Source organism: Zeus faber (assembly GCF_960531495.2).
Source record: "Zeus faber genome assembly, chromosome: 14".
NCBI classification, from domain to species: Eukaryota; Metazoa; Chordata; class Actinopteri; order Zeiformes; family Zeidae; genus Zeus; species Zeus faber.
The window spans coordinates 30,815,395-30,829,121 of record NC_137200.1 but is presented as its reverse complement, the minus strand read 5'-3'; the positions used below and the strand labels follow the sequence as shown (position 1 = coordinate 30,829,121).

Genomic DNA, 13,727 nt, shown 5'->3' with positions numbered 1-13,727 from the left:
TGCGACTGAGGATGATACACACACTCTGAGGCCCGTCTTGCATATTCAGAATCGCCCCTCTTTTTATCCACACAGATTTTTCTAGACTGCTAACTCTGCTCTGGGCTTATATAAGGGAGGGCAGAGTTATGATGGACACCAGGTCCTCAGCTATCAGTAGGGGTCTTATTGAAGTGAGTGATGCTGTATGTCTGGCTGCCTCATCGGCGGTAACAGTTGAGTGATGGCATCCCCATGAATGATGGGTGTGCTGTCGGATCTGCGGAAACCTCTTTGTTTCCATATGCATATGCTGAGTCTGTGTATACATTGCGGCGCTTGCCCGCCCCCAACTTGCATGCTGCTGTTAGAGCTTAAATCTCGGCAAGCTTGGTGGAGCATAGCTGAGCGGCAGAGAGGCAACCCTGATTCCAGGCTGTCTTACTTATTGCTGAAATAAGCTAGTGGTTGTTTGCCTATCAGTGCATCTTGCATCAGTACTGCGCATGCATAGCCTGCACGTTCTGCCACACATAGATGAAAAGGTTTAGAGTAGTCTGGGTTGCCGAGTGCTGCGGCAGACTGCATAACACTTTTCAGTACCACAAAGGCTCGGTCAGCCTCCTCAGTCCACTCTAAGGGTGCTTTATTGCTCGGTTGTCCTGCCGCCTTATTAAAGCGCCTAATGCAGCGGTTTTGAGGGCATAGTCACAAATCACAGACCAACTGTACCCTGCCATGCCCAGGAAGGAGAGCATGTCTCCCATCGTCTGTGGTTTTGGGGCATTAGCTACCGACTCTATTCATGATGGGGCAATTAGTCTCTTATCACTATGCAGTTGTCTCCCCAAATAGCTAACCTCAGGCTGACAGATTTGTAACTTATCTCTGCTGACTTTGTGGCCCCTTGTTCTTAGTGCTGTGGGAACTGTGACAGTCTTTTTCACACTGTTCTTTGGTGGAATTACAAATTCCTACTACTAATTCCGTCTACGTACTGGAGAACTGTACTTGAACCCTGTAGGGTCCTGTAGGTCCTGGGCCAGTACTATGTTAAAGTTTGTTGGGCTGTCTAAAAGCCCTTGTGGCAGCTTTGTGTATGTGTATTGGGTGCCCTGATAGGTGAAAGCAAACAGATACTGTGAATCAGGATGTACTGGCACGCTGAAAAAAGCTGTGCATTAATCAATCACAGTGGACCATTTGGTGCCGGATGGAATGTTAGAGAGTAGCATATGAGGGTAAGGGACAACAGGGGGTTCGGCATCAACAATGGAGTTAACGGCCCTCAGGTAATCTACGATAATCATGAGAATGGATGGGGATGGTAGCTCAGGAGGTAGAGCTGGTCTTCTAGTAATCTAAAGGTTGCTGGTTGGATGCCAGGCTCCTCCTGCTAGCATGCTGTAGTGTCCTTGAGCAAGACACTTAACCCCTAATTGCTCCTGATGGCTGCGTCCGTCGGTGTTTGAATAATTGTAAGTGGCTTTGGATAAAAGCGTCTGATCAATGTAATGTAATGTAATGTAAAAGAATGTGGTTTCTCAATCTGGGAAATCTGAGTGTTGCAGGGGCTTAAGGTTTTCCTCAGAACCCCCGCTGCCATGAAAACGAACTATACAAGTGGTGCAGAAAAGCATACAATCTATCAAGAGAAGTTGAAGAGTTGGCAGACGTATCCGAAACGTCTTTCTTTACAAGTCAAGTTGAGGTAACGTTAGGCTTAGAGCAAGATGGGCCGAGAGAAAACAATGCTGACGGCCCCGACGATTCTGGAATAGAAAGTGACGAAGCGACGCAAGATCAGCCAGCCGGCTCCGCTGCCGGAGAAGAAATAACTACCACCGCTGGTTGCAGTGCTGAAATGGACAACAGCCAAATATTGCAAGATGAGGCGCCCTCTAGCTCCAGCAAAGGTACAATACCATATGTTAACAGTGACCCAGCTCTTTGGCCAAACTCTAAAATAACCGACGAACAGCGGTGCAGCATTCTTAGAAGACGGCCTGTTCAGGTCATGGACAGAGAATTTCCACACAATTCTGACGCTGTCCCCCGCCATTTCAGAAAGGAAGGCTATTTCATGGAAATTCGAAGATCTTGGTGAAAGACGAAAGGCCGTCTTTCACAGGACGGGTTTAGAACCTGGGAGTGTCTCACCCTGACTTTGCAGGAACATGAACATTCCAAAGCACCGCTCCACGTGCAGGATGAAGACATGCCTCCGTTGACATGAGAGCATTTGAAACGCAAACTTTTTTTCAGCTCCGCTTCCAGTGTGTAACAGACCTTCTGTGTTTTTTCCTAGGTTAGGTTGGATTTGTTGTTGGGGGGGCCCCATGGTAGCACTTTGAAATGGGCCCCAAAATCATCAGATCCACTCCTGTGGAGAACATACTGTATGTATTACAGGATACATGTTATATACAAGCCTAGTGGCTGTACAGATGATGCATCTGTGATTTTAGTTCATAGATTATTGATACAAAACATTCTGGACCCGCCCACTAACTCACTCCCACTCCCACCATCACATTCATCAGATCCCTGTGTATTCATCCGTGTGTGTGTGTGTGCAGCTGGGAGTCCGGGGCCTGGGGGCCCTGCAGTTCCTCCTGCGGCAACTTGGGGGTCCAGAGACGCTGGGTGCGCTGCCTGCAGGAGTCCAGCGGGGGGCGGCAGCGTTCCGCCCCAAGCAGGCTGTGCCCCGCCCCCCGGCCCGAAGGGAGGAGGAGCTGCAACCGAACACAGTGCCCCGCCTCCTGGAGGGCGGGGCCATGGTCCCAGGTGGGAGGAGGAGCGGCCTCTCTGTACGACAGCTAAACAACTTAACGTTACTGCTTCGCCCAGAAGGGGGAGTATCACCACCAGTGAAACAAGCCAACATAGGAACATGACTTTGAGTCTCAGCACCAGGTGGAGTAACAATGGATGACTTCCTGTGCTCTGGATACTGTGGTGTAATGTCCCGCAGAATACACAAAAGTACTTGTACCATTACTTTGTTATTAGTGCGAGTTGACGGCGCCATGTTGGATGAGCTCTCGCATCCCTGGCTGCTCCACGGCTTCAGACGTGTCGGTGTCTCTCATAGTGCTTCATGGTGTGTTGCAGTGCAGCGTGACCTGTGGGGAGGGGCTCCGGCAGCGGCAGGTTCTCTGTGGTTCTCATCCTGAGAACTACACGCTGTGTACAGGAAGCAAACCAGAGAGCAACAAGACCTGTCTACTGCCCCCCTGTAGGTACCTGTCTGTCTGCATGCATGCCTCATGTCTCTTTGTCTGTCTCTGTCTTTATTTGTGGTCTCTGTTGCCCTCTGCAGGTGACCAGAAGAACTCTCTGATCCAGTGGCTTTCCAGATCCTCCCTTGGTTCTCCTCCCCAACCCTCCTCCAGTAAATCCCTCCTCTCCTAGTCTCCTAGTCTCCTTCTTTCCTTCTTTCCTTCTCTCCTCCTCCTCTCCTTCTCTCCTTCTCTCCTTTCCTTCTCCCCTTCTCTCCTTCTCTCCTCTCCTTCTCTCCTCTCCTGCCTTGATAAGGAGACAGGAAGTAGCCTTGTTAATGTGACAGGAAGTAGTCTTGTTAAGGAATCAGGAAGTGGCCTCGCTAAGGAGACAGGAAGTAGCCTGAAAGCGCCTGTGTGTGGAATTTGGATTTGCAGAGCAGCGTTGCCGTGGCGACCAGTCTGCGTTTTGTCGCATGGAGGTCCTGAGTCGTTACTGTTCGTTGCCGGGATACAGCAGGATGTGCTGCAGGTCCTGTAGCCACGCCAACTTCACCAGCAGGGACAACGTCTCCATGACAACACAACGCTGGAGCAGGTCAGCCTGCACGTACCTTCAGCATGCACCTGCTCCTCTTAGCACGACGGCTAGCTGGTTAGCATTGCTACGAGCTCATTTGCACCATTGCTGGCTACTTAGCGCTGCTGCTAACCAGTGGAAATGTTTGATCGTCCTTAGACACCGAAGCACCTATACCAGCAAACCCTGAGCAAGAAACATCTGATTTAATGAATGATTTTCTTAGTCAAGAGTTAGTTAGTAACTTAGTTAAGTTAATGCTATCTTAAATACCGCATGGAGATCAGCAGCATGAGTGGATATGAACTAGAGAGAGATGCTGGGGTTGAAAGGCATCAACCTTCTTGTTGCAGCTCTCCCAGCTGGACCGTGATGCCGGCCTCCACCAGTGGGGGGCACTCCACCGACTTTGTCTACGTCAATTTTGATGATTATGAGGAATCTTCAGCTGCAGAGGAGAGCGGCGGCCATGGACCCTCTGGGACGCCGGAACCTTCCCAGTGGCCCCCGGGGCCCTGGGCTGGGACCCCTGGAACCTGGTCTGGGACCTCTGCACCCTCTGGGACCCCCACTGTCCCCTTCAGAACCTTCCAGACAGCAACGGGGATTCCCAGCACGACCGGGGCGGTTCCCTCGGCGACCACCGTGCGGTGGTTGCCGACAGCTCCCACAATGCCTCCCGCTGCTGTTGCCGTGGTAACCAGGGGTCCAGCTCCTACCCCCCCCGGCCCAGAGGAGAAGAGGAAGGAGAACAACGCGGTGGAAGAGGGTTTGTACCGGATCCACGGCTTGGACCCCGTGCTGGACCACCACATAGTCCGGGTCCAGAACCGCTTTGTGGCCCGGAACCCTCAGACCTGGGAGCGGACTCGGAACAAAAGGATCCAGGAAGTTCTGCGCAAGAAGAAGAGGAGAACCGGTGCAACCAGGAGCTGAAGGGGCCACATACACACACACCCACCGTGCACACACACGTGTGCTAGGTGACCACGTTCCCCGCATCCACAACCATGTTCCACAGAGTCCAGAGCCATGTACCACAGAACCTTAAATCATGTCCCCCAAAATACAGAACCATGTCCCACAGAATCTAGAGCCGTGTTCCTTGTGATCTAGAACAACGTTCCTGACCTGGGTTGTTTCTAGAACCCGGTTCTGGAATCGGACGTTTGCCTTCATGTCAGGGAAACTGTTTCCAGACCTGGAACCGTCGATCGTCTTCAGATCTGATCGATCAAATCTTCTTCCAATTCGGTCGATTTGATTCACAAATTACCAATCAAGCACCTGATGCTTTGATCATTTCAGGGCCGTTCATAGTTGTTTGGGGGCCCGATGCAAAATGTTATTTGAGGGCCCCTATTTTGTGAGACTATTTTGGGGGGCGATTCCAAACCCTCTAAGGTGGTGCGGGGCATGCATTGAACATTGAAATGCATCGGCGTGGTGCACTTCAAGAGGAAAAGAGGACAGGTCCCTGAAAACTCTGAACCAAGCAAGTTCAAGCCGCAGGGAATGATAGTAAGTGGGAAACGCTGGGGCCCGACATCAAGACACTCCTGAAAACCTGCCGCATTTACCCAGTCTGCAGTATAACATCTCCCCAATGCCGATAACTGAGACAGGCTGCCTTTTCCTTCAAATGTTGATTTTAAATGTGAGGAACAGATTTGTTAAGGAATCAAAATGAAGGAAAACATTGCAACTGATAAGTACTACAAATATACAAATATCTCTTCCCCCCCCAAAAAATCAATCAATAAAACAAATGAGGCCATTTCACAGAATAAGATGGCACAAGGCTACCAAGAGAGAGCGCTCATTTTCATTTCCAAAAATATATTTTTAAGGCTAAAAAGGCAGCTTGGGGGCCCCCTGGTGGCTTGGGGGCCCTTGGCAACGGCATAGTCCTTATATAGCAATAAACGGCCCTGGATATGATCAAAAATCATTTTCTCAATAATCCATCACCATGGAGACTGCGGCTTTTGGGATACTACATTTATTTACAATGTTGATCACAAGTAAAGATGAGTTAAGATCAATTCTCCATCGGCTGCTTGTGTTGACGAATGTTGTGACAAACATCGATATTAAATCTGCTGCTTTGCTAAAGCTACAAACGATGCAAATGACAAAGCTAAAAAGAAAAGAGGATGAAAAGCTGAAAGGATGATTGACGGTTCCACTGTCTCCTTGGTCCCACATTTAACCTTTTAACCTGTTTGTTTATAATCAATAAAGAGTTCAAGTTGAGATTGTCGCCTTTTTAAGCATGGACACAGACGGACAGACAGACAGTTAGACGGTTAGACAGACAGACAGACAGATGGTGTTCGTGGAGTTGTTGGTTATAAGAAACAAACCCTGGTTCAGACAGAGGAGAATCAACTGACACTTCTGCCTCATTGTTGTTCCACATGTTTACATACACAGTTGATGAGGCGTCACCTGCTGAGTGAACTTCAACAAGTACATCATATACTTCAACAAGTACATCATATACTTCAACAAGTAAATCATATACTTCAACAAGTACATCATATACTTCAACAAGTACATCATATACTTCAACAAGTACATCATATACTTCAACAAGTACATCATATACTTCAACAAGTAAATCATATACTTCAACAAGTACATCATATACTTCAACAAGTACATCATATACTTCAACAAGTAAATCATATACTTCAACAAGTACATCATATACTTCAACAAGTACATCATATACTTCAACAAGTAAATCATATACTTCAACAAGTAAATCATATACTTCAACAAGTACATCATATACTTAACAAGTACATCATATACTTCATATACATCTGGTGTAAGATGTACATTCAACTCAGACCCACTCCTGGTCAGTCAGTTTTTTTCCTTGGTAAAAGACGGATGGATGAATAGATGAATAGATGGATGAATAGATGAATAGATGGATGAATAGATGAATAGATGGATGAATGGATGAATAGATGGATGAATGGATGAATAGATGAATAGATGGATGAATAGATGAATAGATGGATGAATAGATGAATAGATGGATGAATGGATGGATGTACTGACACATACGAGTCTGGCATCGTGCAAAACTGCAGTCATCCATCCATCTCCCCATCGCTGATCACCCTTTTCAAGGTGGGTGTTTGCGTGCACGTAGAACATAATGTAAAGTGGAAAATGCGGTCTCCCCGTTCCAGAAGTGCAGGATTTATTATTTACAAGCAAAGTATTTACATAAAAACATCCAGTTTGAACTAAATGAAGTCCTATAGCAACGTGGAGCTGTGCGTTCCGACAGTGGGGACACAGGTTTTTTGGAACGGTACGGAGTAAGGACTTGGACAGTCCCTCTACTCAGTTGTTTTTCAAATACAGACACGGGAACCTGCATGCATCGCTGTCTGGAGGAGAAACAAAACAACCTCTGTTGGGTTAACCTTTCATTTTCCATACAAGATACTAAGGAAACAAAATCAATCTAAATCTTTCTCTGTGAGATTATATATTTCTATATTATAATCACATCATTTACAAATAGAGCGGCAGGTACCTGCAGAGGGGGGTCCGAGCACCTGCCCCATGGACCCCACCGTGCCCTTCTTATTAGGCGGCTTCTTTTCACTATCATTCTTTAATACTTGACCACCACCCAAAACATGGGGTTTCCTCCATGCAACATCAGTAAGGACCCCCACCCAAAACATGGGGTTTCCTCCAAGTAACATCAGCAAGGACCCCCACCCAAAACATGGGGTTTCCTCCAAGTAACATCAGCAAGGACCCCCACCAAAACCATGGGGTTTCCTCTAAGTAACATCAGTAAGGACCCCCACCCAAAACATGGGGTTTCCTCCAAGTAACATCAGTAAGGACCCCCACCCAAACCATGGTATCTTTGCTTCTGGGTCCTCATGGTAAGATGTTCATGGAGGAACTCCTCATGAACCTCGAGGCGCTGCGCTGTGCTGCTCCGTGGGACCAGAGCGGTAAAATGCCTGGAAGCGGAGCCGGGTCCACGTGGCTTCTCTTCCTCTTTGAGCACCTGCTCCTCCAAGTCTCTGTATGGGACTGTAGAGGGGAAGTGAGACCTGATCACCAGCGGTTACTGAGCAGCTCTGAGTGCAGAGGGGGAGAGTCTCCGCCCGAGAGAAAACAACAACAACAACAACAACAACGTCTGTCATCAAATGTCATTTGATTGAAGTCGGTCAAAGCCTAAAAGACGGACGGACAGACAGACAGACAGACAGACAGACAGACAGACAGACAGACTAAACCCACATGTTTGGAAAACAAGTGGCAGCGCAGGCTGCACCATGTTCAGAGGTTCATAATAAAAACGATTCATATTAAAAGTCATAATAAAATCATAAAAGTGCAAACAGCTCCATCGTGTCATGTTTCATATCGTGGCTTTTTGAACGTTGTTTTCGTTTGTATCCATTGAAACGTGCAGGTGGAAAGTCATCGTTGCTTTCCTTGCTCTGAACAGAGTCTTCACAACACGTGTCGTGCGTGAGGCTCCCGGTGCAGGACAGAGAGGAGTCACTCAACGGAGCCACCGCCCAAACACTTCACTGCGGCCATTGAACCGAGGAAACGGGACAAGGAGCCAAGTCGAGCCTCGTCTCGTCCTGACGCGCAGCAGGAAACAACACATTCCTTCATTTTTCAGACTCTTGGTTTGAATCGTGAGTGAATGTGAATGGAATCCTCACAAGAACCATTTAATTCCTTCTAATTTGTGTATTTAGGAAGGATGCAGATTGTAAACCAGTCACATTCGATCTGAATTATGACAAATGTATTTTTAATTTGGTTGAGTGGTCGTTTTCAGTTCTTCCGGGGTGACTCCAGACTACCGACTCAAAGATGCGTTCACGACGAGCGACTCGTTCCGTTCGTCCCCCAGCAGATGCCAACATGGCGGCCGCGGTGCGGAGCCTCGGCTCCAGTCTTTCCAGAAACATCCGAGAAATCCGCCTCCACCTCTGCCAGAGCTCCGCGGGCAGCCAGGGAGCCAGGTACCGCGGCAATACTACTACTACAGCAACACGACAATGCAACGAATAGTACTACTACAGAGACCGGCTGCTTAGCTAACCCTAAGCTAATGCTAAACGTCCCTTTAACCTTCTAAGCAGACATCCTGACGTCATTCACCAAACAACCTGACTATTGTTGTTTTTGTTTTTATAATTGTTCTTATTATAATTAATGAAGAACTTTACTGATCTTAACTTAACGTTACTCAGCTCGAAGGTCAGATCGATACCAAACTGCAGCGGTTGGCTTCACACACTAGTACTTTGCTCAACAAGATAATATCATTATAGTATTATACACACATGAAATATTGCAATATAAATTTGCCGATGAACAACTAGATGTTGATCATTTTTCAAACGTCACAGTGTTGGTTCAGCTTCATCAATCATATTATTGATCAATTGTTTTTAAATGAATAATGACACAGGGACTTTGTGGAGCGTCACTACGTGCAGCTGAAGCGATCCAACCCCGACGTTCCGCTCCTGATCCGGGAGTGTTCAGCGGTGCAGCCCCGTCTGTGGGCACGCTACGGTCAGTCTCCATGGCAACGCGGCCTGATTGCATGACACATAATCATCAATGAACCTGTTGAGTGACTGACAGCGACATGTTGGAAGGGTGGAGCAGCAGGGTACTTATAGGTGTAGGAACTGTGTAGTGGTGGTCCTTATTTGTCACACGGCACATGCACAACACATGCACAACACATGCACACACACATGTACACACACATGTACACACACATGTACACACACATGTACACACACACACATGCACACACACATGTACACACACATGTACACACACATGTACACACACACACACATGTACACACACATGTACACACACACACATGTACACACACATGTACACACACACACATGTACACACACACACATGTACACACACATGTACACACACACACACATGTACACACACATGCACACACACATGTACACACACATGTACACACACATGTACACACACACATGTACACACACATGTACACACACACATGTGTACACACACACACACGCTCTTCAGATGCTGCCGTTTGACTCATCCTGCTTCATCCTCAGTGGAGCAGTGGGCAGCAAACAGCTACACCCAGCAACCAGTTACAAATGTCCATCACTGGCCAGGCGACGATGTTCTGCATGTTTTGGGTGGGGGTCCTTACTGCTGATACGTGGAGGAAACCCTATGTTTTGGGTGGGGGTCCTTACTGCTGATACGTGGAGGAAACCCTATGTTTTGGGTGGGGGTCCTTACTGCTGTTACGTGGAGGAAACCCCATGTTTTGGGTGGGGGTCCTTACTGATGTTACATGGAGGAAACCCTATGTTTTGGGTGGGGGTCCTTACTGATGTTACATGGAGGAAACCCTATGTTTTGGGTGGGGGTCCTTACTGATGTTGGCTGTAGTAACCCTGTAGTGTAACCCTAACCATGTGAGCATGGGGAAAACATGCAAACTCCACCCAGAAGGAATGGAGCCCAGGACCTTCTTGCTGTGAGGCAGCAGTGCAGTGTGCCTGTGTACCCACCAATACTAATACTACTAATAATGGGTGTAGCAGTGGTATAGTAACAGGGGTAGTTATGTGTAGTAACGGGTGATGTATCTGTGGTAACAATGTAGGAACTGTGTAGCAGCAGATGTAGCAGTGGCATAGTAATAGGCCACGTATGGGTGTAGTAACAATGTAGTAACATGTGTGGTAACGGTGGTGTAGTGGTTGGAGTTGGAGGGGTGTAGTCGTACTGGTGTATTAACAGGTGTGTAAATAAATCGTTGTTAATAAACCTGAATGTATATTTATTAAAAGTTGCGGCTCCAGCCTCTTCAAACATTGAGTCAAAAGTCGTGAATGAGTTTGGTTCAGACCGTTGCTCCTGACTTCAACAGAAATGAGCGATGATTGAAGCTTTTTAAGTCCTGGACGAGGCACGTTTAGAACAGAGCCATGTTGAAGTTATTTCTAGAACATCGTGTGTTATGTGCAGTCATGTGTTTGTTTGTTTGTTTGTTTGTTTGTTTTTAATAATTGCAGCAGAAACCTTCAACTTGTACAATAAAATATGTAAAAACAAAAACAACTTTGAAAAAGCTTTGAGGTGCCATGGCTTCATATCCTCCTTCTGTTCCTCCTCAGACTTTGGGAGGGAGCGCAGCGTTGCCCTGGACAACATGTCAGCGGAACAGGTTGCGGAGGTTCTGCAGACGATGGTTGAGTCCAAACCCTGAGTCCCCTCCGCCTGTTCCTGTTGTTGTTCTAATAAAGATCTGATCTGATTTGAACAAGTCTTTCACTTTGAATTCTTTCTGTTCAAACTGCGTCGTGTGTGTGTGTGTGTGTGTGTGTGTGTGTGTGTGTGTGTGTGTGTGTGTGTGTGTGTGTGTGTGTGTGTGCTACATACAGTATGTTTGTGTTGAGTATTAATATTCTATATACTGTGCAGTGTAAATAAAGGTTATTGGATCATTTCTATTTGTATTTGGTATTAAAACAAATTGTAGATGGAAAATGACAAACGCTGCGTCACAAATTAATTAATTAGTGTGTATACTGTATATAGTGAATTGAGTGTATATCCTCTCACTGTACTTCATGTTCTCACTGCTGCTGCAACAGGAATCAAAGTGCAGAATAAACAGATCTCACAGCATCCACAACACACACACAAATCTCACAACATAACAAAGACACACACACAGAAGTCAGTCATGGACTAGTGAGCTGCAGGGTTTTTAACCTGCCTTAAAAGCGTTCGGTGTGGGGGCCTCTCTCGGGCCCTCAGGCAGGGTGTTCCACTTACTTGGGGCATAGGTACAGAAGCAGCCTCCCCTGCTTTAGAGTTGGTACGAGATCACTGCCTGTGGACCTGAGCGTTCTGCTGGTTCGTGTATAATGAGCATTTCTTGTATATACTGAGGTGCGAGGCCGTTTAGAGCTTGATATACAAGCAGCAGAATCTTAAAATCAACCCTAGTTTTAACAGGGAGCTAATGTAGAGATCTAGCAACAGGTGTGATGTTTTCAAACTATTTTGTGCCAATGAGAACGCGTGCAGCCGCATTTTTGATTAACTGTAGTCGCTGCACAGCTGAATTTGGGAGGTCAGTGAATAGGCCATTACGGTCGTCCAATCTACTCCTTATGAATACATGGATACATTTTTTCAGAATATGCTTTTGACAGGAAGCCTCTTAATTTTGAGATGTTTTTTAAATGGTAGAAGGCTGATTTTGTGATGTGATTGATATGGCTCTCAAAATTTAGATCGCCGTCTATTATCACACCCAGATTTCTGGCTTCATTCTTGCTCTCCAGAGACAGAGAACCCAGATGATGTGCAATTTTCTTTCTCAGAGCCCTGCACCAAAGATGAGTAGTGTAGTGTTTTTGTTCTCTAATATTGTTACAGCCGATGACAGTACATGTTCTAGCAGACAAAGCAGGTTTAATGGGTGTTTCGGTGGCGGATATTAGTGAGCATGAAGCTCCTGAGTCGATGAGAAATGTTAATTTGTGACTTCTTATATGTAAATCAAGATTTGGGAAGTCGACAACAGCATTCTAATTCAAGATTCAAGATTCAAGAGGTTAATTCGTCACATACATATACATACTTCCATACATATATGCAGTGAAATGTCAATGCAACGCAGCCAGTTATTATATACTGTACAATATGTTCTAGACTGAACACAATAGCTACGTATTTTCTACTTGACTAACTAACTGAAACTAACTGATTCCTGAAACGTAATGCAGTAAGTAAATAGAATAATATAGTATAAAATAAAATAACTCAATACAGAGTGGGGGTACAAAATATAAATAAAGGGAATACACTTATGTATATGGATAGGCTATTATGTATATACAGATATGTGCATTAAAGTGACATAAAGTGAAGCGAATAAAGTGAGGTAGCGTGTGCAGAGATATACAGTAGAGTATACAACAGTATGGCGCGGCAATATGGTAACACCGAACAGAACAGAAATACAGCACAGTATGCAGTTACCCAGAACAGTGATACAGTATGCAGTACAATATGCTACATACAATACAGTAAGGTAGTGGGGCCTATGTGTGTGGCTCAGTGAGGACCCCTGGTGAGGTTAGGGTTGACAGTTCTTATGTCTTGTTGGAAAAACTCTGTCTCAGTCTTTGTTCTCGCTCTGTGACTGTGGAGGCACTTGCCCGAACACAGCAACTGGAACAGTCCGCTGTGGTGATGAGGATCCTTCATGATCCTGCAGCTCTGCTACTACACCTCCTGGTGTATAACTCCTGCAAGGGGGGGAGGGTAGTTCCAGTGGTACGTTCAGCTGAACGCACCACCCTCTGCAGGGCCCGCCTGTCCTGGGCAGTACAGTTCCCAAACCAGGCAGTGATGTTGCCTGTCAGGATGCTCTCCACTGCCCCAGAGTAGAAGGACTTGAGGATCCTCACCGAGACCCGGAATTTCCTCAGCTGCCTGAGGTGGTAAAGATGCTGCCTAGACTTTCTCACCAGAGAGTCTGTGTGAACAGTCCATGTTAAGTCCTCTGTGATGTGGACTCCCAGGTACTTGAAGCTGCTCACCCTATCGACAGAAGTCCCATTAATCACCAAGGGCGCGTGCGTCCTCGATTGTGCTCCTTGGTTTTGCTAACGTTCAGGTGTAGGCTGTCGTCCTGGCACCAGAGTGACAGGTCAGCCACCTCCTCGCGGTAGGCCTTCTCATCGCAGTCGGTGATCAGGCCCACGACCACGGTGTGGTCAGCAAACTTGACGCTGGTGTTGGAGCTGGAACTGGCCACACAGTCATGTGTGTACAGGGAGCACAGTAGGGGGCTGAGGACGCAGCCCTGGGGGGATCCTGTGTTT

The 13,727-nt window shown here is 46.7% G+C and overlaps 2 protein-coding genes across 2 annotated transcripts in view; both read left to right on the top strand.

Moving 5' to 3' along the window:
* The window catches only part of LOC307240041 (A disintegrin and metalloproteinase with thrombospondin motifs 2-like), a gene marked incomplete at its 5' end in the record, with an annotated part of 34,801 nt that extends 28,771 nt beyond the window's left edge, over positions 1-6,030 (top strand). The window contains 5 exons of the mRNA XM_080013616.1: positions 2,559-2,766; positions 3,094-3,217; positions 3,302-3,373; positions 3,639-3,798; positions 4,134-6,030. Of these exons, the coding sequence (XP_079869742.1) occupies positions 2,559-2,766; positions 3,094-3,217; positions 3,302-3,373; positions 3,639-3,798; positions 4,134-4,716 (1,147 nt within the window). The 3' untranslated portion in view covers positions 4,717-6,030. The remainder of the gene's footprint in view (positions 1-2,558; positions 2,767-3,093; positions 3,218-3,301; positions 3,374-3,638; positions 3,799-4,133) is intronic.
* A 2,629-nt stretch (positions 6,031-8,659) lies between these two features.
* ndufa2 (NADH:ubiquinone oxidoreductase subunit A2) lies at positions 8,660-11,152 on the top strand. Its single transcript, XM_080013163.1, has 3 exons — positions 8,660-8,816; positions 9,269-9,375; positions 11,001-11,152. The coding sequence occupies exons 1-3, from the start codon at positions 8,665-8,667 to the stop codon at positions 11,090-11,092; spliced, it is 351 nt and encodes a 116-aa protein (XP_079869289.1). The 5' UTR covers positions 8,660-8,664; the 3' UTR covers positions 11,093-11,152.
* Positions 11,153-13,727: the final 2,575 nt, after the last annotated feature.